The 26744-nt window shown below is 43.2% G+C and overlaps 1 protein-coding gene across 1 annotated transcript in view; it reads right to left on the reverse strand.

The window, feature by feature from the left end:
• Positions 1 to 25012, reverse strand: part of TOP1 (DNA topoisomerase I) — a 69021-nt gene extending 44009 nt beyond the window's left edge. The window contains exons 1-2 of the mRNA XM_040608255.1: positions 24805 to 25012; positions 24161 to 24185 (exon numbers count right to left, since the gene is read on the reverse strand). Coding sequence (XP_040464189.1) covers positions 24161 to 24185; positions 24805 to 24837 — 58 coding nt within the window. The 5' untranslated portion in view covers positions 24838 to 25012. The remainder of the gene's footprint in view (positions 1 to 24160; positions 24186 to 24804) is intronic.
• Between the last annotated feature and the right edge of the window lie 1732 nt (positions 25013 to 26744).

Here is a 26744-nt window from a genome sequence, read left to right on the forward strand (position 1 = left end):
TCTGAAGCCTCATCTCAATGCTTCTCTACACTGATGTCCCAGAACACCTTTTAAGCCACCTGATTCTTGGGACTGAAATCTGCGCCCAAATCTGAAGACACAGCATAAAAAAATGCATCACCCTAGCAACAAAAAAAAAGCATTTTTACCTTGCTCCTCCAGTAACACTTCTGCTTCAGATGAGTGGCTGGAATCTCTGCCCCAATTTAAGTCCAGTGTCTCAATATTACTTAATCTTTACCAAAGAAGCATACGAGCTCTCAAGACGTTTTCAGGATCATTGGTCTGGTGAACATAGCACTCTACTACCGGTACATTCAGCCACCCTGAACCCAAGGCATGAGCAAGAAGCCTTTTACTATCACCATAGAGGACATGTACGATGCAACTAGCAGGGTCTTTTAAATTTCTCCTCTGGAAAGGAGAAGAAAGTCTTAAAAAAAAAAAAAAAAAAAAAAAAAGACAGACCTCACCAGTTCCTCTGCTAATTTATACGGCTGAAAGAAAGGTAATTCAGGAACACTGGATTAGGTTCAAAAGCTGGTCAAGTTCAAAAACTTCTCATGAACCACTTGAGAAATGGTTAGTCCCTTCTCAGCTGAAACACCACCTCTATGTTAGACCATTTACTCCACAGCAGTAGCCTTTTTACTATTTCGCCTGACTTCCTCATCACCTGTTGAGAAAGCATTGAGGAAACAACAGCAAAAAGACTCTGGATGACCTAAATGAAACACTGTTACTGATGTTCCTCCTTCCCCACAGGCCGTCCTCAAAACCAGTCATCTTAAAACTGCGGATCATCAGAAAAAGGCCTCTTATTTTCAAGTTACTCAAGTTTTATCATTTGTTGCCATTTATTTTGCAAATTCATATTACTTTTAGAGTTTAATTTCTTCTACGTTGGGTATAAAAAGACTTTAAATTATGAAGGCTCATTCGCTGAAATGATGCCAGAAGTGCTACAAATGGTCAAACATCTGAATGTCATTCAAGGTATGTAAAACACTCTTCATATTCCTGGCAAAGTACATGTCATTTCATCTTAGGCAGGTGATCAAAATGGTTTAGTGTTGCCCTAACTTTTACAACATATAGATTATATCAGCACATAGAAAGACTGTAACATTTCATCATTACCCAAGATCTTTAACATGAATAGTGACAGCATTAACAGGTTACATAAACAGGCAACAGTAATCCCACATGTAAAGGTTGCTCTGTGAGGTTCTGGTCAATTTATAAACTGTTCACCTGAGAAAGCAACCACTGTGCAGAGATGAAAAAGCCCATTTGTAGACCCCATATGACTCAGAAGAGCAACCACATGGAGAAAGTGGCACGGTCTGAGGCATAGGGCATCAGAATCCTCACTGTTAAGGCAGGCTATGACTCGGACTAGTTACCTGACTTTACATGTTTTAACAATTTAAAAGTATGTACAGTAATCCCACCTAACCAGTCTGGAGGAGGTTTAAATATCTGTATTCCAGTTGGAAGAAGTCACAGTGTGACCATGGTATTCCAGTAATTGATTACACAGTGTTTCTGGAGTTTGTTGGAATGCATTGCCAGCCATTGCTGTAGCCCAAAAAAGGGGGAGGAAAAGCTACTCAACAGAAAACAGAACTACATCCAGGTGTTGGAGACAACACCCTTCCCAATACAGCAGGGCAGGCTGAAAACAAAACTGTAGGTATGAAAGACACAGAAATTGGAAAACATCTACATGCAGCTATAAGCGACAAAAGCAGAAAAAACATACCCAGAAGGCACTGTTCAGAAAGAAATTACAGTATTGTAGATGATACACTGCAGCAGAAAACCATAACCTAAAATAAACTTTCCATGTGAAACTGGATGTGTCACTTACTGGCCTAATGGCCCTATTTACACAACTACAGAATACACACAGAAGATTTACCCTGGAAAGGTATTGCAGGTCTGTTTGTTGTGCTGTTTTATTTCTCCAATCGCTGACTGAAAAACATCTGGAATCCTGAAACGAGAGCGACTCACCAAGACCATGACTGGAGTCCCCCATAACCTAAGCATGAAATTCAATAAAAGCAGCAGGACCCGAGTTCTCAGCAGGTGTCAAGAAAGGGAAGAAACTACAATAATACTGAAACGAGACTGCCAGGCTTCTGCTTCCTCAGTGCCACGCTTAATGGCACAGATAGACCTTTCAAAAGCAACCTGACACACAACCCTTTACCAGTGTTGAAAGACACCTCCACAACCAACATTGCTACAGAAAGCTATTGCTAAATCCTTAAAAATCTTCTTGAAGTCAAATTCAAATGAAACACAATGACTGTGCTATCGCAAACTTATTTCACTTCAGGTGTTGGGTCAGGTGCACCACTTCAGGGAGGCTGACATTCCAACAGTGCTCACCGTTTTTCTCCATAAACCGGAATAAAATCTCAGTTTTATAGTTTACTGCAAAACAACCAAATTAATTTTGACTAAGCACAAGGAGAATACATAAAGCAGGTTTCGGTTCTGAATTTAGATTCTCATTCATTCATTTTCCAATCATACACGGAAAAAAAAATGGAGGGGGGAAGAAGTATGAAAGCTTCTTGAAAAGGGAGCCTGGAAGAGCACAGCAGAATAGTAATAAAGTTCCTGCCTTAGGAAGGATGAACTGGCTAATTGAGACTCCTCCAGAGTGTATTCTTGCTTTTTCTAAGGGTTCAAATGAAGAAATACATCATCACTGAATAGATTTGAGTCAACCTATTTTCCAGGCTATAGTTACTCAGAGACAAAACTCCTTCTGGGCTGAGCCAGAATTGATCACACCACATGGTATCCAATTCTGCCAAAGCTTGAAAACTCAGTACTTTTGATGGAAACAGGAGTAAAACCAACGACCATACAAGCCCTCCCCACACTCCAGCAGTTACTTGAGGCAAAAGATACTACAGGGACAGACAGATACTATGTCTTGACCCTTAGAAGGACTGTGCTGGGAAACAGCTTCAGAACAAGACAAACCCCTTAGATACTGCATTCTTCATTAATCTTGTGATTTGAAGGCCTTGTATTCCTTCCTGTTGAACACAGGGAAAGGAAGAAACAACCTGTGGCACAACTTGGTGATGAACTAGGGTGGAAGAGATTAATTCTTCCATTCTTTGTCTTTCAGAATAGTTCCTACCAACTTCTTGAGACGTCTCACTAACACTCCAGCAAAATTTTACTATGAAAGCAAGGACCTTGCACAGCTTCTTAAAAACACAAAGTTTGCAAAACGAGATCAGCACACCTTCTGCTCCACTGAAACCCTGAGGCAACTTCAATCTAAGGAAGAGACATAAACAATGTGACAGAACTAACAGTGAGAGAGTATGGCAGGCACAGGACCAAGCCTGCAAGCCAAGCTGTACACTCATTTATCTGTCCCAAACTTTAACAGCTTATCATGGATAGGTTAAGGAGGACAGAAAAAAAAAACCCCAAACCCAAAACAAAACATCAACCCCAAACCAGACTGATCACTCCTATGTTGCATTACTGAAGCCTCTGGGACATGAAGTCATCCTGAAGCAAATGTCATTGCTGGCATTCCATCAATCTAAACCAACTTGCAGAAGCTGGGTAGGTAAGCAAGATGTGCTGCAAGAGCCTATGCAGCAAGAGGACGGATACTCTTTAGTGCACATTTTGAGCCTTGCAATTTTTTTTCAGCCACACTGGATTAATCACTTATTTTCTGTGCACCTCATTTTTCCACCTGCTGGGGAAGTACCTAATACTCTGTGGGTAATTAATGTTTCAGTGACTGAGACAGCTATGTGGTATAAAGGGATGCTGACCTTAAGAAACTGCTGCACTGCAAGCATTTTGTAGCAAAACAACTAACAGTGTAGACAGCAGCAGCAAGTTTAATGACCTGTCAGTGCCTTTTACTTGGCCTCTTCTGAAAGAGGTGGCACACTCACATATGCCTATTCTGCAGCAGATCTTAGCTGCTGTGTAACAAATGCATAAAATCACTGCAAGCAGAATTGCAGCAGATGATATTACACAAAGGATAAGACTGAGGAAGCCTTGTAACACATGAAAATACATGTTTGATCTGTACAGAAAGGCTAAATTAATAGCTGCTTCTTACACATGCCAAAGGGCTCCCAACCGAGAGGCAACAATGAAGTTTCAATCCATTATTTGCATTCAAAACCTAAAAAAGTTCAATGTGAACAGAAACATGTGTTTCCAGGAATTCCCAAGCTATAAAACAGTCTCCTGTAATTGTATAAATAAAGAGTCAGAGACTGAAACCCATTAGTATGTTTCCACTAACAAAGCAGAATAAAACAGAACAGCAAGTTTAAAACTTCAGGGAAATTACTAGCACCAGTGCACAGCTCAAAATGCTGCTGTGCTGGCAGGGTAGAGGAAAGTCCAGAGCAGTCTCTTAAGGGAACAAGGTAAGAGCAACCCTGTTCTTGTCCCTAGTGTTATTTATTCTCTTAAGACTGCATTATTTTATGAATAGAACTACTTGCTTTCCATAGCCTCCTCCATTTGGAATTTGAGTAACTTGCATACTAACATTCTCCCCTTCCCTTACTGGGGTAGAAATAGTTGCAGCAATTCTTTTCCTGTTGCCTTATGAGTCTACACCCACACAAATGAACAAAGTTACACACTGCAGGTACATCTTTAAAGCTGCGGCAAAACCTGAAGATACACTTTTGCCTCAAGGTTCAAAAGCCATGGCCCATTAAGTCTCTGTGTATCAGGAGGCCAGGATCAGGCCGAGAGAAGGATCTAGGCAAAAATCCACACAGCGAGCACTGTGGGGACTCAGGAAAGCTCCGGGACACTCGGTAATAAAGCTGTGTTGGAAGCACGTGCAAGTTTATATTGTATATGCCCACTTCACTCCCAGCTGTGGTCATATGCAACTGCCTTGCTTTCAATAAGGATTTATTCCTCCTGCTCTCACCTCAAAACTAACCCAAAATTACTTTCCACAGCCCATAAATGGGGTCCAAACAGGAAAGTGGAAAGCCAGGCAGCTACAGCAGCCAAAGACCCTCTCCAAAGCCATCTCTGCCTGTATCCGAGTATCACAACCAGATCCAAAACACAAAAAGTAAGAGCAAACAGGGGACAGCCAAAAAAGCTTGAGCTTTGTTACCTTTCAGGTTTCAAAAGCCTTACACTCATTGCAACTAAATCTATATTCCAATTTACTAATACACACATATACAGGACTGAGACCATGGAGGCCTTATGGTTATATAAAGTGAATGTGGCTGAGGGGAAACAGCTGTTACCAACTGGCTCAGGGAAGAAAAATTTGCATAAAAAAGTAGTTCCGGGTAGGTTCCTTGTGATTTCTTTTAGATCCACAAATATTTTTACTACAGCATCTAGTCAGGCTTTTCCAAATTTGCACCCATTTCCTCCCCATTGTGCAAAATGTAGTTACCATCACCAGCACAGCAGGAAGGAGAGGCTCACTGGGAGAACCCGGACAACTGTTCACAAACTGCTCTAGTATCCAGGAATGCAGAAGTAGTGTAAAATCCTGAAAGAAGGTAAAATTTAAGGGCATTCAAACAGATAAAGCAAGGGGGACTAATCCTATTTTCAGAGTTATAAAGCAACCAACCTTTAGCACAGATCCAAGGCCTAGTACAGAAACTGTCACGCGGTGCTGTCGCACAAAATCATCTCTCAGGAAGAGACAAAGGGAGGGATGTACGCAGGAGGGATACACACACCACACCGAGGGATGGATGTGCCATACAGCAGACACAAAGAACTGCCCACAGTCTCTTGCAAGTTGCTCAGGAGCAAGAACCAGAGGCACTCACACCTCTGTGCTCACCTTCTGCCCTGGTTCTCCAAACTGTTTGCTACAGGGAGCAACTGCAACATTTACAGTCATGTTCACACTTCAGAGCTACCAGGGACTGCAGAAGACCCTTACTTCAACACAGTCTGAACAAAACTGCAGAATTTTTGGGATAACACACTGTTCTTCAACAATCCCCTGTCACAAAGGATGTGCAAACCAGGCTGGACTGAAACACTTTTGCTCAGCCACCAAGCACATTTACACCAGAGACACTTTTGCTCTTCGGCTGCTTCACAGCTCCAAAAACCCCAGCTTATGCTCAACTGCAGCCTAAGAATCAAGCCTAGACCTTAAGCAAGGAGTGCAGCAACTCTGCTCCTGCCTGCATCACTGTCACAGGTAGGTGGGCTGAATCATCATCTTCTGGAGGTTTTTGACAAAGAATTGCCCGAGAACAGCTTTGAGAGTTACTTCAGCAGACTGGGTCAAGAGCAAAGAAAATCTTTTGGTGCAATCTGTGACAAATTCACACTGCAGACAGAGAACTTCATGTACCATACTCCATCCACAGACTGAGTCAGTGCCCCTAGCAGGTTTTTCCGCCTCCAACTGCTCTTCATACCACGTTAGAAAGGTGCAAACAATATAGTTTGTGATGCAAAGTCAACAGCTGCTTACTGCATGCAAACTTTCAAGACAGGTGAATCGGGAGAAAACAAGGGCAAACAACTGTAATTGTCAGTCCTTACAGAGGATAACAGAAACTTCAAGTATACTAAAAGAGATTGACATTATTTTGGGGCATAAGAAGAAACCTTTCAGTTCTAAAAACAGCACTAGCCAACAGGAAAACTACTATATTATCAGGAATAATTACACTGCAATGACATCAACTAGAAAAATACTTCCACTTGCCAGCTCTGTAGAGTCACTACCATTCTCGGATTCATGAAAAAGAAATTTGTAAAGACTACCCTGAAATCCTGACACTTCCTCAGCACGAGAGTGATGTCTCAACAGCAGCTCACACAGAGCCTGTATTTGCACCAACACCACACGAGGACAGGGCTGGCATGTCTGACTGTCCTGGGTTTGACCCAGAACAAGGGCTCCTGTAAGCAAAAATTTGACAGAAGATAAGAAGAAAAAAAAGCAGCTGCATTGAAATGCTTCTCTTGCAGCAGTGAATGACTAGCCTCCTGTCAGCAGTCAGGATCACACACAGTTTATACACATGGGAGCGGTATAAGCTGTGCTCAGTGTCCTCAGAGGACAGGCTCTAATGGCATCTGTTCAAAGCCTTTATTAACCAGCCCTTAACAACACGATGTGGCTTTGGCCAGCGCTGGTCCCCTGCTTGCTGTAGGGAGGAAAGACTTAAAGAGGCAGCACCCCTGGGAACAACATAAGGTCCCTGCAATCCTCAGTATTATGGCATAAATTGAGTCTGCAAGACAGAAAAGTGTTTGGTACAAGCTTTAAATCACCTCTGCCAAGCAGTACCACAATTTTTTACGCTGGTGTCAGATGATTCTCCTACTACTTGTTTATTATCATGCCTGCGAAGCTGAACTGATGGGGGAAGCGTGGCCGAAGTCTTACAAAAAGTTTGATTCGAAGACCAGGCTTCTATATTATTTTTATCACACACAAACTGGTTCCTCACTGTAGTAGCAACTCCTACACTGATTCCAACCGGTCAGGGGTTTTTGGGTTTGGTTTTGTGCGGGTTTTTTCCCCCTTTTTCTTTTCTACCTACAATAATTCCTTTTAAGTATAGGTCTGCACTGGATGGATACAGCCCGATTTCACCTCTGCTCCTATTGTGGGTGAGTTAAGTGATCACTCACCCTTGCCAGGCTAATTCCAAGTTATCTGCAGGCATTTTATCATCAGAATTTGCTTTGCCACAAGCTCCACTCTCAAGACAAGGAGGGAAAGCAATTCACCTGCCTTAAGGGGACATTACCACAATTAGCACACAAGAAGAAACCCAATTTAAGCTAAAACACACAAGAGAGTAAACAAAAGGTAAATGTTTAATGACACTTGAGGTTTCTGTACTTAAAGCTGTACTCCTCAGTCTTCTAAAAAGGACAGAAGACGTAGAAAGAAGCATCACCACAGTAGCTTTAAAAGAGTTTTAAAATAATGTTATAATTGCAATAGTTAAATGACTAGTAAATAGAGCTCCTAGATATGGTGCTCAAAATTCCACTGAAATTCTTTAATTTACAATAATATCTTGTGTCTACTGATTTAAGTCACTGATTTTAATCTCGTTATGCACCTGTAATATGTTTTGTTAAATCCACGTCAAGTCTCACTAGCTGGCAACTGTTAAATCACACCGATACAAATACCTGAATATAAACCATAACCTATTAATGCAGGATAACATCCTGTGGTTACTTTATTATGCAAAATAAACTCCCAACTTTTTCAATCAAAAAAGCGCCATGCAGTATGTTGCCAGTTTGGTGAGGTTTTTTGTTGGGTTTTGTTTGTTTGATTTTGGTGGGTTTTGGTGTTGGTTTTTTGGGGGTTTGGGTTTGTTTGTTTTTTTTTTTTTTTTCTTCAAACTAATGGTTTACATCTTTGGATGGAGTACACAGATGATGATTTCAAATTCCACCTTAGATAAAACTCACATCTGCCTTCTGTGAGACTTATGAAGGGGAGAAAAACATTTTTTTTAATTTGTCTGACATCTAAAGTCTGTAAAACAAAGCATAGTCCCTGAAAACTGAACTGAACCAACTGTTTCTGTTTAACTTGTCCCTCAATTTTAAGGGTAGTCCTCTCTACCTACGCAGAAATAACTAGGTGTGAAAAGGTAGCTTTCTTTTTTCAGCTTCCAAATGGTTTCCACAATCAGTCACTAAATGAGCTGTTTAAACTGAAGGAAATATGCTGCAGGTGCAGAGTCATCAGAAGTTTGTTTATCACTACACTTCAAACTCCAAGTGCCTAACTAATGACTTCCATCATATCAGAGGCTCTGCTTTACAACTACTGCAACATAATCACTCTCCACTTCTCAAGTTTTCTGAGCATGAAACATAACATTACTTAAATATTTTAAGAGGTTGGTTGGTGAGAGGATTAGAAACATGCTCAAAAACTATGAGCACTACACAAGCAACCATAGGGGTTAAAGACTTCATTATTCCTTTTTAATATAACCCAAAATGAGAAAAAACAAGTTATTAGCTTATTTTCAGGAGCATTCCAAAGGAAAAATTAAGTAGTATTTCTTTCCACTTTATTATTTGACAGCAGAAATCAGCAAAGGAAACAAGAGGAACATCTAAGACTATTTACAATGTCATAATTTATTCCGGAATGATTCAACTGTAAGGCTAGGAAAAACTATTTTTAAAAGTTTCTTGGCTGGCAGTTTTATATGTGTTGAGGCCTTTTTTTAAAAGTTATTATGATTCTTACTAGAGTCAAAATTAAATCAATGCATCTGTTAAAATTTATTGTGAATTTTACATGAAGGACTAATACCACCCTGAAAGCTGTAGCCACTCCAGCTGATTAGTGCACTCCTACGCACGCAGCCCAGAGCAGCAGCTGTACTGCTCGCTCCTGTCCTCCTCTTGCAAGTATTTCAAGCCAGTGCTAGACAAAACCACTTCTGGGAGTGAAAGCACCATCCAGGTGCCCAGCAGCAGAAAGCAACGCACACATTCTTCAGAGTAAGTTCTGCTTTACCCGAAAAGAGCACAGCAGCCCCAGCGCTTTCTGAAACTGCAATACCTGAAGATTTTTAACCTGAGTTTGCATGCATTTCAGCGACATTATTTTGCAGGTTTTAAGGTGTACTGATTTATTTTTGAACTTGGATCTGGTTTACAACTACCAGTTGTCTTACTTCCTGTACTCCAGTCCCTAGCAGACCAGAAAACTCCCTTTTCCCTGCGATCACAAAGGCAACCTGTGATCATCTTTTACTTGATACTATCACATGTAGAACGGCACCAATACTGAGCACTGAAGCCTTAAGCTTTCATTAATGATTGTGGTAGTACCAAGTAAAGTCTGTAAGTGGGAAAACTAAATGATGAGTACCCCTTATACCGTAAGAAAGAATTAATATTGAATAACCTATCCTGAAAATCAGCAAATGACACAAGATACTTTACTTCATGTGCCGTTCCCAAAACTAAGAAGCTGCATGGACAGATACTTTTGGAGAAAGAGGTATAAGAAGATAAAACAAAGTAAAGTAGCAGCTTGTACACTCTTTCTAGTGATGGTGTACTAAATATCCCAAATTTGTTGGAGACAATCTAAGTTCAACCTGATTTCCTAAGGATATTTGTTTGCATCTTTAAGAGGTGAACCAGTTCAGCAGTCTCTGCCCAAGGAAGTATCTATGACCAGAAAAACAGTTCAGCGTGTTTTCACAACAAGTTTTAATCTCGGTTACCTTGAGACTAAAACACAAAGCAAGATACCTTCTGCCACTAGTCTCTGTGACAACTTGTAGACTCTTGCCTGATGGCACTTCACTGTAAGACAGCTACCCTGATACAGAAACTGCAATGTTTAATTTTTCTGTAAAAGAAACAGCCACAGACAAGTAAAACAACAAGACAGTTTGCTAATACCAAGCATTACATTCTCAGGAAAATCTAACTTTTCTACAGTGAAAAGTCTGCAGATAATGTCATATCCAGCATTTGTACCATCAAGGAATGTATCAGACATTGCTTTATGAACTACGTGCACAGCTGACATACACTTCAACCAGAATTACTTTTATAAGGGAAAACTGTAGGGACCTACAGGGAGGAAGCCTCATTTGACTCCTGGTGTACAAGGATGTTTAACAACCTATTTCTGTACTGATGCCTTTTTGGAGTACCAATCTCCTCAAGTAATTTGATCTTAATTTAATTCTGTATGGAAATAAACCCATCCAGATTACAGGATTTGGGAAATCACATAGCTGCAGTTAGCAAAGTGCTAACTGCCTAGCAGTATACTATCTGGACACCTGGCATCGACGGGAAGGATGACAGCGAAGATTTAAGAATAGCTTATGCAACGAAGACATGAGCAAGTGTCACTAACACTGACCAAATGACACAGACTTCAGAACACAGAAATAAGAGACCTACAAGGAACCCAGAAACTACACAAATTTTCATTCATTTTTAAACCTTCAAATACTTCATAGATGCTTAGAAGGCGGCCCTTCTGAACACCAGGTCTTGTGTGAACTAAAAACTAGTGGAAAACTTAAACCTTTGCAGTCTCTGAAGCAGCTAAGATAATAAAAATCACCATTATACTTGTTTGCAATCCATGTACTATATTTTTTTTAAATACTTTTTCCAGTACTGGGGAAAAACAGCTGAACTGAGGGCTTTTTTTAAACTCTGTTCTCCTATAGAGCTAATTGCCAAAGACTAATTCCAGAGCTCTGCTGAGATTAAACTGTTAATACACACAAAAAGACATCATAAAAATTCAGTTTAGGAAAAAAAAAAAAAATCACACATTTTGGGACTGAAGGTTTCTTAGTTTGGATTAGAGTTTGAGCATGAGGCTCCTGTGCCTGAGTTGATGGGTGGAGGAGTATTTACAAAAAAAAAAAAAAAAAAGGAGAAAAAACGTAAGAACTCAAATTAAAAACAAACTAATTCTGCCATTAATAAACGAGGCTCACATCTGTTTTGAACACTGTTTCATGTTCTTGTGAAATACAGCTACAGGGGACTTATTTCACAAAACAATGCTTCGCAGCTTCATTCTCTATAGAGGAATCTGTTTAAAAATACACACTTCAACTTCAGTACGCAAAGACCTAGTAAACCTCCCAGCCCTCTGGAAACATGGCCAGGGCTTTAGTATCATTTCTCATTCTAACCAAGTACAGTGATGAGCTCTGAACTAGCTATCCCTGCTCTCAACAGCACATGTAACCTGTTCGCAGAACTGCACGCAGCCAGATTCAGCTGGCATGCAAAGACAACACCGGCAGCTTTGAAGAAAAATCTATCAGATTCCTGAAAAAAGGCAAATACTGCAATGGATGAGTGCTCTAAGAGAGGCATACTCGTGAACACAGAGAAAAACAGAATATTTTAACTCAGGCTATTGTTCAACAATAAATTCACTTTTACCTCTACACAGGCAAGCTCACGCTTTGACAGTGATGGATAGCAAAACTATAAACTGAAGATTATGCATCACTGGACAAGTCTCAACAACAGGGCTGCACAGAAGGGAAGGGGCAAACATGTTAGAGACAGAAGGCAATGCTTGAAGAATGACAGCTTTACACCTTCATTTATGAAACTAGAAACTGACGGACTTGTCAATTCAAGTACTTCTGCCTTTTGCCTAAGATTCAATTTAAGAATTAAATTACTGCAATAGCCAGCTTATTGCTAGCTGCAGTCTCTTATCCACTGCAAGACAAACTACGGACTGGAGCAAACAAAACTACACTGTGCTGTGCTCTCCCAAGACCACATGCTGACAACTGAGTAAGACAAGCATAGAGAATGAAGTGCCAAGCTGTACTTCCCTCTTTATATCTATACAATTACAACAGTCTTAAAACCTAGAAAGAAGCTTCCTTTCAATACAAGTGATGCTGAATAAGCCTACTTAATGATAAAAGAAAAACATTGTTTATGACAGCTACCAAACTCCAGAGAGCAGCGTATTTTAAATTAGAAGACTCTATCTACTCATAAAAACAGGTATTTCAAGGACAGCTTGCTTATGCTTCCCTAATGAAGTGCAGGTGACATACACAGCTATGAGATGTTATGACTCAGACAAGACGCTAGCTCCTCTGAGAGGCTTCCTGTTTTTGGAGTAGGGAGAACACAGGAGGACACAAGAAAGCAAAAGTGAAAAATGCATGTTATTCACATCCACATCCAAAGGTAACCTAGACAGCTGGAGAGATGTTCCAATCTGCTGGAGCAAGACTGCAGTTAACAGCACTGATATCCTGACTCTGATTTGTGCCAGTGTTTGTTTACTAAAAAGATGAATCAAGATGACACCTACAACATGATTGGGCAACACTGCAGGAGTTAATCAAGGTCACTGTTATTAAGAGTTCATCTCTTGCATTGTATTCATGTTCACAGGAACCTACTGCCTCTGGATCTGGCAATTTACACTTGTGTACTGAAACACAACTTGCACCTTTTTCTACTGCCAGAAAGCACTCCAGACTTGTTTATCCCTGAGGTGCACTGTTACCAAACTGAAGGAACCTAATCTGCAGCCAAAACCAATGCTAAAGATGAAGTGTCAAGGGGAAGCACCAGTAAGAAAAGCTTGCTCTGATCCACACATAAAGGGGCTTCCTGCGCACAAGAAGCATTACAACAGATACAGCACATTTTAACAGTCTCAGTGACATTCTCGGTCCTCAGAAGAAGAGCAGGCAGCCTTTTATTTCCCATCTGGTGGTCATTAACTCTAAAGTACAAACCTCAGAGTACGTCACTAGTACTACTCCATCCCTCCATTTTGTACATGCTGCTTGTGTTGCAATGAATCATACCCTCACACAGATCTCCAAAAAGCTCCTGCTTCCCATTTCCCAAAAGGCTAGATTAAAATGGAGAGTGCCTGTCTAACTTGAAAGTGTACCTTCTTAGGCAAGTTAAAACCGGTACCTGCCCAGCCCAGCTGTTTTATCTCTCCAATAATTGATCTTACTCACACACTTGGTAGCACTCACAAACCGGCAGAAGACATAATATGCTCTTCCTATTGCTCAAGGCATGGTTAGGAGACATTCATACCAAGGCAGCACGTATGGTGCAAGAGTCTAACCTGTGAAGTACTTGATACCAAAATCCCACACGCAGACCTGAAAACCACTGATCTCCCTTCTGCAAATTCAGTGATTTCACTAATTGCAAAACCCAGCATGCAATGTCTTAGAATTTGTGAAATAATTTAGTACCACAGGGGGGAAAAAAAATGCACTTTAGCTCCTGAGACGAGTTCTGCATTTAAGAAGAAATTACAACATATGCTAAAACTGCAGAAGCTCTTATTTTTTTTCCGTACTGCCCTTTGCTAACCACCTCAGTCTTCAGCTGGAGAGAGAATTAAAAATCGAAAACAAATGTCCAAGTTGGAATTGAATCTCCATCCTAACCAGACAGCTTTATATCTATTTCTGTGCTGGAAGAAATCACTCCCACTCTGTTCTCGTTTCTCTACCTCTGAGAAGAGCATAGTACTCCCTCTTCTCCCACTGTGTTGCCTATTTAAACAATATGGCCTAAGGACAGGGTAATAGGGACCTTAATCCCAGGTACAGAGTCCCTGTGTACCAGAATGTCCCTGCCCAGTACTTCCTGCCTTCAGCTTCAAGTGTCTCCAAGTTCAACCCTTAATCTCCACCTAGCCTGACCAGAGCACCAAGCAACACAAGACTATGCTGATAGCTGGCAAGACAGCATCACACAAAACCAAAAGCTGGAATAAGAATTGCCAACTTAGCTACTAACCTCCCTAAGGACAGAAAGAACTCCATTCACTTGCATCCACTGCAGAGCAGATGAAGACAACTCTCCTACCTGGTTATCAGGTCTCCAAACCACCTCATGCCACAAGCTAAGAACAGTGTGTCCCCTCCCACCACCTGTACTTTTCTCCTCTTAAAACTCTGCTTACAGACCACAAAAATAGAAGCCTCTTAGTTGTGCTACCATAACTCCAGAAATCTCTACATTTCAGTTAGAAGACCACTATATGTTTCTCAACTCTACCTCCAGATACTTAATCTGCAACAGACACTTACCACATTTCAAAGGGTGACTCCACTTTTCCTTCACCCTCTCCCCTAAAAGGTCTTTTTAGGCCACCTCTCCAAAACAAGAAACTGCAACCTCAGAGGAAGATGAGCAGCTGTTTTGACAAGTCTGGCCCTCGTTCAAATACCAGAGTAAGCCCTGAGCAGTAATACATTGCCATCAATGAAAAGTTCAACTAAAGTACATTGCCCTGGCCCTAAAACACAGTTCATTTATTCCATGTTACATACAAAGGAAAAACTACCCCATTGGCATTCAAACTGGAAAAGTGTACAGAAGAGAAGTGACAAATAAAAAAACCCTGTTCTGAATAACCCTGCAAGTTCATATTCTCATGTGTTGGAAGTAGTGTTAGGCAATAGATCAGAGTGACTGACAAATGCCAGCAAAAATTAAAAAGCAATCTGGACTTGGGTATTGCTTCATGCCTATGATTTATTTTCTTGACTTTTTATTATGAAGCCACATCTCTGGTCAATGTCAAAAAAAATTCCTAAAAATTCTTAAAATTATTCCATTTAGACACTGCCACCCATCATCTAGCTGCACCAAACTGACAAGACATTTGGATGGAATCAAGACAACTTCCAATCCCGTGCAGTATACACTGAGCAGTGGAGCGAGCCCGACACTTCAGAAATTACAAAGCATTTGTTAAAACTCATTCCAGAGCAGCCAGAAAAACCATGTTCATGCAGTGGGTTTCAAACAGGACAAGCAGTATGCAGTCTTACTCACGCTGAACACAAGACCTCATATTTCATTCGGTCCTACAATTTATTCCATAACACAGCAAAATGCTCTACTACTGAGGTCCCAGATGCTTGCTGCAAAAATTAGTAAGACTGTGCAAATCAATGATTGGGATTTCAAAATGAGCAGTAAGTAGTAAAAGTCACCAGGGTTTTATTTTTAGAAAACAGTTGAAAAAATAGCATTATGGGAGAAAAGGGGACATCTTGAAGAATCATAACCATGCCTTCATTAAGAATATAAGAGTGTTTCTCCCGCAAATAAAGTTGTACTATCTGCTAAATACTGTGCGTCTGTAACAGACTCTCTCAGCTGTATACTGCAGCTGATGAGCCACAACAAGCACTTAAGATAGTACGTACTCACCATGGAGCATGTCTTTAATGGACACAGATATGACGTAGCCAAAGGCGAGTTACATAGACCCATCAAAATATTTCAGTGAAGCTACAAGTACACTCCAAGCTTTCCTGAGGCAGAAATCAATCTCTCTTCAGTCATGGAAAGATACAGCCAGCTGCAGAATCACTCTGCTGCAGCACTGGATTTCATGAATGTCCATCTGTCTTTTAACACATGATCATCTATGTTGGGCAGAATTATGAAGGAGCAAATCTGCATCTTTTGGTGGGCACCATGAAGCTCAGCTCTCTGCAATACTGCCAGAGAAGGAAGCCATTGTCTTTACAACACTCCCTAAAAAGCCCCTTCTCTGACGAAGGTATAAGATAAAAATACATACACGCACACCCACACAGCTCACAACTGCACAAAGCATATGGTAAGCTTGTGAACATGAACAAATACATTCATGTCAAAAATATCAATAAGGAATCCAAAAAACATCTAGCAATCAGAAGCTTTGTGGGAAGCAACTTTTGGCTCCAAGACTGACAGAAGCCTTCTAATAAAACAATTTCCCAATGGCCTGATGCTGCCCCTCTTTACCCTGCAGTCATTTCAATTTCAGAAGTTACAGTTTTCAGACTTAAAAAGGGATCTAAGTACTTTAGGTGGAAACACAGGTTGTTTTTCTTGATGAATTATTGTCTGCTGAGGCTGAATAACAAGCATCTACACTAACCTTCCTGCTATGCCTCCCATAATTGAGCCTGCACTGCCCCCATCCCATGAAGACATGCATTTCAGACATTTTCCAGCCCCCTCCTCCAAAGCTTTCCAAGACGGGGAGTAAAGCATGCTCAATACCGTCTGTCCTTGTGACTCCATGTTGGAACCAGCTGTTCTGAAACACACAGCAGCTGTCAGTACAAGTTAATTGTCTAAAATGAACTACGACTGCGACCATCACCATCGTCAAGTGAAGCTATAGAGATTTAAGTACAGCTATGAACAAAGGAAACTTCCCAAGGGTGAAGCAACAGGATCACAGATGTAGTGTCGACAAAAGCTGTTGGGCCATGTCTTCTTTTTCTTGCAGAGTATGTTACTCTAGTGGATAAACAGGCCTTGAGACGACAGAAAACATCACTAGAACTTTGTGATAACACCCCCGCAAACTTAAGAGGCAACTCTTATTTGAACCAACGTCCCTCTCCTACTCCTCTTTCTCATTACAGGATTCTACACCTCTATCATTAGCTATCAAACAAGCAGCCAATTGCCAAGGTCTCCCACTTCCCCAAAAGCATCAAGCCTTCCATTGCTCTGGAGGATCTCCCAGAATACTGTTTGTTGCAAGGACTGGCACAAAGCTGTATATTTCATATCACCACACTCCTGCTGACACAAACTGAGGTCTTTTTTACAATTAACAAAATCTTATTTTGAGGTCAAAGTCCAAGAATCATTGATGTTAAGCAGGTGTTGCAAAAGAACAAGTTTCAGGAAGACTGATGGCAGCTCCGTACTCTCCACTTTAATCCTCAAGCCTGGAGCTCTCACTTGATCATCCGCTCAGTAGCTATGGAAGTCAAATTTAGAAACCAAATTTCAACCTGAAAATATGGATGCATGCTCATGTTTCAAAAGCCAACAGCCACTTTCTACTGCTTTCTATACCTTGCAGCTCACAAGAAGACAAAATTAACTTCACCCTTTCTTTTCACGTCACCTTCCAAAGGTCCTTAACTCTCACTGTGACACCAGAAGATATCAACGGCAGTTCACTCTCTATGATCACTAGTTTCAAAAGCAAGCATTCAAGATGAAAATATTTCTAACTATAAATCTGATTAAATCCACTGGAACTATTTAGTATTTATGTCATCCAGGACATTTTGAACAAATGCTGTGCTAAAAATATTGTAGTCACATACACACCAGGAAACCACTACTACAACTTGTTCAGCTGAACTACTAAATAGCAGGAGCCTGCCCTAGAAAAGGCACTCTCTGCTCTGCCCAAAACAGCACTTCAACCCTGCATTAATTCCAGCGTTCAGCAAGTGACAGAGAAAGCCACCACCAGCAGAGGTGACAGTTAATAGCAGAGTAAGGACAGCAGGAGCTGGGGATACTGTTTAAAAGGAATAATCCTACTGTAGCTGAGAACTGGGTTTTAAACTGATTTTCTTGCTGTTCTTTCAGAAGAGCAGGTCACCAGCAAACTCACTGCTGAAAGAACAGTCAGTCCATACCCTTCTCCTGTTCTCTGAACAGGAGGAAGCATTCTGAAATCTAATGATGATACATATTTAAACGCTGACAGTGCTAAACAGCTCAGAACGGAAAGGCATGCAGGGAGAAGGTACGGCTGGACATATTTGTCATATGCTGCAATCTCAGTTAAATGAAACAGCCCCAGAAAAGCAAGGTGATAAACACCAATTTCTACAAGGAACATCCTCTCTCAGATTTGGAAACCTAAGACACGGTCCTTCTAAAGCTGCAGGCAGGAGCGGAATACATAACGCTAAATAGCGTTTTGCTCCCACATTTCAGAGTGTGAGGTTTTCTATAAAACTTAGGGCAGTTTCTATAAAACTAGCAGCCGCAAAGGCAATTCAATTTAATAAGCCAATAAATATTTCTGAATGACTGCATGTCTTACAAGGATATGAGAAATTATATTAGCACAACCAGCTCAAGCAGACTTGAAACTATTCCATCTTGAAAAGCCACAGAAAAAGAAAATCTGCACTGATTTCTTATGTTAAATTGTCCTCCTCTTAGTGTATCATTAAAGCCCATCCCTGCAGTCCAATAACAAAAACGCAGATACACTGTCAGAGCTCCGCTGATTTTAGCGGAACTACAGCAATCTACAACGCCAAGAATCTGACCTGGAGCCTCTTTCTAATAGGGCAGTGGCTTGTGCTATTTCAGCAGGTATTACTTTAACAAGAATCCAGTGAAATCATTAACAGAGGAATTTGAGTCAATGAGATGTTAAGTACTTGCTATAATTACATATTATTGCAGTTTCTGCTGACAGCGCAACTCAGGAGGTTGGAATTCAATGAACTATCTAACAAATATCTGGAGTCACAGTTGTAAATGAAATTAAATCTGAATTTGTGTTCAATCATGCTTATGAGCCATGTATCTAATTTATGTGAAGCCATGTAAAACCCCACACTTTTACAGTGGTCCCCTGGTTAAAAATTTTTCATGTTTTACAAAGTAAACAAAGCAGCCCTGACAGCATGTTAATAACAGATAGTGCTTAACACTGTAGTAAAAGGAAAAACATCTTAAGAAAATCTGCCAGAGGTAGGAAGCACACAGGCCATTAACCCCCAAAACACATCTTCCAGCACATTTAGGTAATTCTGCTGAGTTTCAACAAAAACAAAAGTTGGCGGCAGCTAACAGAAATGCATTCAACTCCCCACTCCCACAAGACACCCATTAAGTTTTAACCTGAATGCTGAATGTGTCAGACCAATTAACACAACAGACCTCAAGGTCTTTAGTAAAGCCCTTTTGAGGCTACTGCTGGGAAAATTAACACAGACAACTTATGTAGCACATGATATTTAAAAGCAGCTTACCAACAGTACATTTATTTACATTTCCGAGAAGCATCATAAATGATCAATTTACTTCACAGTACCCTCACCTGTAACAATCTGAAGATTCCTATAGTAAAGCAACACTCAAATTCTACAAGCCCTGCAACAGATTGCTGTGAACATACTGAAAAATCAATTGAAAATAAAATTAAGAAATTTTGCAGAGATTGGCGCCTGACATTGAATACTTTTAAAATAGAAAAGTTAAGTGGTTTCAGACTTAAAGCTACCCCAAGTATTGTTTCTGGGGCTGTGGGCAGCACTTCTTACAATGTGGGCTCATCACCCAGCACCGCGGTCTGGAAGTGAAGGCAGGGAGTGACTCAAGGCTTGTGTTGGAAGGAACAAATTACATTCTTCAGGATTCACATCTCCAAGTATCACAAAAAAAGGGAAAGGAAATTTTCAGTGGAGATACCAATCTGCATCTAAATACCATCAAGTACCTTTTGTATTTCAGATCCCTTGCCAAACATTTGACATTTAAACGCACTGATGACCACATGCTCCCAGAGAACTTAAAAGACAGTGTCCCCTGACCTGCACAAAACACAGATAGAGCACCAGAGTTTACCTCCAAGCTTCCTAAGAAGTTGTAGTACAGTGGCTCTAACAGCAGCGCTGAGGCACACAGAGCCCTATGTCAGAAGTGGCCATACTCTCCTTCAAAAAACTCTCACTCATCCATAAGGCGCCAACAAAGCGGCTGCAAGGAAGAGCAAATCTGCCCTCCAACAGACTGTTTCACAACCACTGAAGAATCTTAAGGATCTTCATTATATTGCTTTTCAGTTTGTCAGCATTTACTCCACCCCCACCTGTTACATGCACAGCTCTGTCACACATGAAACATGAATTTAACACAAAACAAGTGTGCTGAAATTCCTTAACTTGTAAGGCATTTTTTCAGTGCACTTGTTATTTAAATTAAATTTCCCTCTCGCTCATTGCCCTTCATATCTTCACTCTGATACATACAGAGGTGCCATATGAGCGCTCAAGCCAACACAAAAAACCTGCCAGTTTCTGATAAGATGTTGCAGCAGCAAGGGCTGCTTCCCCCCACCGCCAAAAAAATAATTCACTGTTAAAGCAAGCTCCTCCAAGTGTGCGACTTCCAGAAGCCACCTCTATGACCCTGGACAATCAAATTCACACTTAAACTCCTGTTAATATAACTGTAATGGTTACTACAGTGAATCTGGCCTCAAATTGCATCGTAGCATTATTGGCCAAGTCAACCAGAGAAAAAAAACCGCACTTCTTAGGGTGATGTTTTTACTGTCTACACAGAACAGTTCTGATCACAGACCTGATCTGTGACGAACAGCCAAGACACTAAGAGCAGTTAGTGAAATTTAGTAGCTTTGGAACGTAATTTGATTATTTTGCAAACAAAAGTAATTTTTATCTACTGCACTCTACAAACACAACGGGAGAACTGAAAGTCAAGACAAATTGCTTTTAGTCTCAACATTGTCCTCAGTAGTCGTGAGGTTATTACATTCAACCTTAACAACAACGCTCTTCAAGGCAAAACTCAACAGAATCCAAACAGATTTTGCATTTGATCTGCAATTTTACCAAGTGAGAGAAAAAAAATAAAATAACAGAATTATTCCCTCCCTGAGTACATAGCTGCAATTCAACATTAACATCTGCGAAGGGGTCATTTTCAATGACCAAGCAGTACTTGGAAATGACAGTTTTAGACCACCATTTCCCTTCCACAATGCTGAAGACTGCGAGGACATTACATACAAAAAAGGCTCACTGTCTTAGCACAATAATGTTCTCAGGATGCCTTGCAAGCAGGCACTGTTAGGAGTGAACATGGAAAATTCTTTGCAGTACATACTGATACTAAAAATACAGTTAAGGTGAAAAAAATACCCACTATGGCCAATTTAAACAGGAGGGAGAATCTGGATATTGAGACAGAATGCAATTACCCAAGCTGGAATTTGCCCAGGACACACTTGCTTAGAGTGATCTGGCTATTTAATGACAAGAAATAGCCAGGAACACGTATTTACTGCTGGCATCCTCTCTCATACCTACCACTACTCAGCCATCAATGAAACGGGTGTGTAATCAAATCCAAGGTCTCAGCTACAACCAGGGTACTCCTTGGTGACCTGCAACCAGCTAGCAGATCCACCCCCCCTCACCCCACTTCAGCCACAACAGCTTGTGTGGTCACAACCTGAGGTAGTATGTCCATTGACCCAGATATGAACACTAGTAACAAAAGGAAGCTTCAAAGTGCTTAAGCTGCTCTATTACTGATACGCTACCCAGAAGTCACCCCAAACATTCTTTTTTAACAAAAATACTTACTGTTGGTACATTCAACATTTAGAATGAATCAGTACCAGCCCCAAGAAAAAATTGCCTTCCCCCAAATGTAAAGGCAGCCTGAAGGGAGACATGGTTCTACTGTTAAGTGCTGCCTAACAATAACCAAAGTACAAACCAATTCTAAACATCGGGGGGGGGTGGGGGGGGGGGGGGGTGGGGGGGGGGGGGGTGGGGGGAAGAAGTACTTAATATTTCTACCACCCACTCCTAATCTTTGCCACTAAATAGGATCAAAACAAGAATATAAGAGCTGGGGCCTCACCACTATGCCCAAATGAGAACTGCTGTTCTCAGATCCGCACGTGACAATTCTCGACACAGAAACGCAAAGATCTCCTGTGTCGAGGAAACAAGACACAGAGCAAGCAGAGGTGACAGGTTTTCAGGAAGATCAGTCGTGGTCACAAGGTCAGAGAGGACAGTGTCTATTCAGCATTACTGCCTTAACAAGACTAACAGGGTTACAGGCACCTTTTAGTGGTAAAAAGGATTTTGGATTTTAGGGGCCCTCTGATCAGTCACAACGTGTTACACAACTGCCATAAAATAATTACAATAGGAGAAGGGTGCCTACACTAGTGTGAATTTGTTGGGTATGCCTGATTTACTGGGAATTATTTTTTTTCCACCAAGGTGTCTTACTTTGAATTTCTGTACTGAATTCCTCCAACACATGGTAGAAATAAAAACTGGAGGAGTTTTAACTGCTATATGCCCAAAATTCTTAAAAGAATAAAACAGCACATGGTCACAGTAGAAGAGAAAAAGCGCTCCAAGAGGTCCACTGGAAGCTGGAGTGGAAAGGTCAAATATGCATCACCTCCCCTATGTAAATCAGTATATAACTAAAGCTTACCAGGGAGTACTTTTCTCTAAATAAAGATAGATGATCTTGAAAATATTTCCCAGCATAACAAGTCTACAAGTATTCAAATACATACTTATATTTAAGTTCCTTCAAGAGTTACTCCTGCACCTCTTGGGAAATCCTCTGTACCCTTTTTTCTATTAAGAATTATATATAGAGCCCTACTATAGATTCAGAATGGAAATAAAAGTTAAAAAAATGCATATTCGTTACTGCCTGCTCTCACTGCACACAATCACATTCCAATGAACTGACAGAAAGGTGCACACAAATGTAGATTTGTAAATATTTACATGCAGTAGCCTACAAAGCAACCAGGCACATGGACATCATCCAGAAAAGCATGCTAAAAACCAGTACAAGTCAAGCAGATCTCTGCAACCATCTTTTTTTGTCCTCTACCACACCTCACCAGTCAGAGGACAGCTCAGAGCTCCTTGCACATCCCAAACAGTGACAATAACACATACGCACAAAGGGTAGGTTGTACATCCTCAACTACCCTCCACCCTGTTTAAACCCTTCAATTTGACACCTACCAACTTGGGGAGAGGGGGATGGTAGAAACTGCAATTAGCCTGCTTCCTAGAAAATATGCATAAACTATCAGGAAAAGTTAGCAGCCATTAGGCTGATTAGAAAAGATAATATTGTATGCGTGTGTATATACATGAATATAAATATATATTGACATCTAAGTGTATATATTAATAAATAAATATATACATACATAGATATAAAATTACAGGCTTTCTATAGTGTTTCTGAACGAAATGAACAGTTACCTTGCAAACTTTCTAAAGTGATGCTGTCTACCTTTCTGGAATTGTCTACACTGGTTTTCAGCTGTTTGTTAGGTTGGGGTTTTTTTTGTTTGGTTTTTTTTTTTATAGTGTGGGCTTTTATTTTAATTAAAAAATCTCCACCCAACAAGGTAAAGTTACATCAATTAAATAGCAAGGCAAGAAGTAAGACCGATCTTAAAATGGATGCAGCAGATTCTTTTAAAGAGCAACATGTTGCAATCACCTTTCATTTTAGGGGAAGGGAGGGATTCCCTGAAAGGAACAGAGACAGGGAGCAGTGGGGGGAGGGAAGCTGCGATAAAAAACGTCTTGGGGATTTATTTTAGTTAAAAACTTCGCTTTCCCCTCCGTTAAGAAGGGGCTGGGGGCCGGGGATCGCCGCCCGGTGCCTCTGTAGAAGGCTCCTTGCCGGCAGCTCGGGGAGGAGGAGAAGGCGAGAAAGCCACACAGAAGAGAGGAGAAAAAGAAAATGGCGCAGAGACTAAGTCCCGACCGTCGACAAGGCGACTTTCCAGGGAGGAATCGGGGCCCAAAGGGGATCCCGGGAGAGCCGATGGGCTCGGATCGGGGGCCTCCGGAGCCCCCACTAGAGGCGGCGGGGGTCGGGGTGGGGCGAGGCCGCCGGGAAAGGGCCGCTTTTGGCAGCTCGATGGGAACAATGGGGCCGGTGAGCGAGGAGCCGGGACTTAGTCTCTGGGACGCCATGTCTGTGCGCGGCCGGCGCGGCGAGGCGAGGGGCGCGCCGGGGCCACACTCACCGTTCGCTCGGAAATCCGCCTCGATCTGCGGGGAGAGGAGACAGGGAGACACCGTGAACAACGCCGTCCCGCCAGGGGATCGATTTTTTTTTTTTTTTTTGAGGGGGGGGCGCTGAATTTCTCCCCCCCCCCCCTTCTCCTTCCTTCCTTCTCATTTTTAGGGAAATTAAATATCAAATGAGAAACGACCAGCGCGACGCAGAAAGGGCCCTGCGGAGCGGGGTGCGGGAAGGCAGGGTGAACCGGCACCCGCGTAGCTCCTGGGGTGACCCCCCCACCCCCCGAGGGGAGCGAGCCAGGGGAAGGTGGCCAGCCGCCCCGGTCACACACGAGCCCCCTCTCCCCCACAGCGTCCCCCCATCTGGGCAGAAACGGGTCCCGGGGCGGGGGGGGACTCGGTGGATGGGGACGCCACAGCGCGACGAGGGGGGGACAGGCCAGGTTGACAGGGCCCTCCCCAGACGCGCGGGCTACCCCGAGCGGGGGCGGGCAGGGGGCAGCAGCGGGGCACGTCTCCCCTCCCTGAGGGGCGGGGGGGCGTCAGCCAGGCCCCCAGGGCCGACCCTGACGGGAAGCAAGGACCCTGCGGCCTCGGCAGCGAGGGGCCGGGGTCCCCCGGGAGCGGGCGGTGAAGGGGCGCTCACCTGGGAATCGTTGTGCAGCTGGTCCCCGCTCATACCGGAGGGTGCGGGAAGCGCTAACGGAGCGGAGCAGGAGGAGAGGCGAGGAGCGGACAGGCGAGGACAGCCGAGCCGCGCCGCCGGGGACGCGCGGAGCTGGACGCGGCGGAGAGCGCAGCCCTGGCTCCACAGCGGTTGTGTAACAGACTAAGTCCCCGTTTCGGCGCACTGCGCAGGCGCGCGGCCTTTTACCGGCGGGGCGGGGCCGCGGCGGTGCAGGGCAACACGATGGGGCGGGGCCTGGCAGACGGCGGTTGGATCATTTGCATTCGAGCCACGCCCTTCCCCGCGCGCGAGCCAGCGAGATTTGCATACGAGCCACGCCCCTCCCGCATGCTCACTCCGAACGCAACCAACCCGCGCACTCCCTCCCGTCCGCCCTGCGCCGGCTCGCTTTTACACATCCGGTCCCGCCTTTTCCTCCCACTTGTCCAATCGCGCAGCAAAACCCGGCCCTCATTTACATACTCGACCGCGCCCCGCCACTCCTCTCCCCGCCGCTGAAGGAGCCCGGCGCATTGTGTCAGAACCCGTGCCCCACTGTGCGCGCAGTGCGCATGCGTCCCATCCCACGCCGTAGGCCGCCGGCTGTATTTGCATACTAAGTCCCGCCCCTCACCCCGCCGGCTCCGCCCCCGCCGTGCCAGGGGACATGGCGGCGCCCGGGCGGGCGGCCTTGTGGGCCTGCGTCCCTGTGAAAACGGCACGGTGACATCGGGAGCACCACGCACGGCTCCGCTGTCCCTGCTACTCTGAGCGGGCTGCTGGGTTTCGTTCGGGGCCCTCCGGGCACGCCCTGGGCCTGGCCGCGGCCTGCCAGGTCTGACCCCTAGTCTCGGGCAAGGTTCAGCCGTGCCCCGGGGCAGGGCGTCTCCTCATGGCAGCCGTGCGGCCTCGGCGCCCGGGCCCTGCTTGTGGCCGCGCTTACGGCGTCCTGGTCGGTGCCAGGCAGGGCTGCAGTGTGTGGAAACACAGGCGGTGTTTTCCAGGCTGGGCAACTCTGCCTGGGTTGACTCTTCCCTCCCGATGGGCTGCTGGTGGGCCTGGGGCCTGGCAGGCCTTGCCCTCAAACCAGCTCTCTGCAGGAGGAGATCCGCGAGTCTGGCTGAGTCACGCTCCTACAGAACCTGTGTAAGCAGAAGTGGCCTGATGTGCAGTTTGATTTTGAGCATTTCAAAATGATGCAGCTGCCAGTTCCCTACGGCAGGAAAGAAGCTGAGCGTAGTGTGTGCATCTCCTACAGCCAGCCCAAGCGCTTGACCCACCTCTCATTATTAGTCTGTCAACATGACTGTATTGGGCTGAAATGCAGAGGCCGTGGTAAACACACATTACCTTGTGGCAGGCGCTGCACAACTGCCCTGCATCCAGATAAAAGTGTTGCGAAGGGGGGACTTGAATCGGGTAAGTTTGGGCTGGCTTGACTTGTTAAGGTCAAGGACAGCAACGGTGCATTGCAAGTATGAGCTTTCTGCTTTGAAAAGGGATCAGGCAGCAAGATTTTTCCTTCTAGCATAAACAGGCCCTTGAATTTTTTTCTCTCACGAAGAAACTGAGGGTAAAAAGGAAACAAAAGCTTTCCTTTCTTTTAGCTAATGTGAGAATGAATCATTTACCTCCCTAGAAAAATGCTCCTCTGCCCTAACCCAAATCTAAAGACATTTATTTCTGTTCTGCAGCAGCTTTACTAAAGGGGTTTTCTTTTCGGTGTACTAAATGGCAGGTTTAGTATGCATGGCTGGTACATGTCTCACAGGACTGCCTCCAGTCTTCTTGGAGCTTCCATCCTGTGCTGCAACACAGACTGTACCTTTCCTCAGCTTCTTTACACAACCAGAGCTTTGATTTGACACTAAAATAACCTGGCGCTGCCAGGCTATCTGAAGAGATACATCAAAATCTAA

The sequence above is a fragment of the Falco naumanni genome, chromosome 10 (assembly GCF_017639655.2).
Source record: "Falco naumanni isolate bFalNau1 chromosome 10, bFalNau1.pat, whole genome shotgun sequence".
In the NCBI taxonomy this organism is placed as follows: Eukaryota; Metazoa; Chordata; class Aves; order Falconiformes; family Falconidae; genus Falco; species Falco naumanni.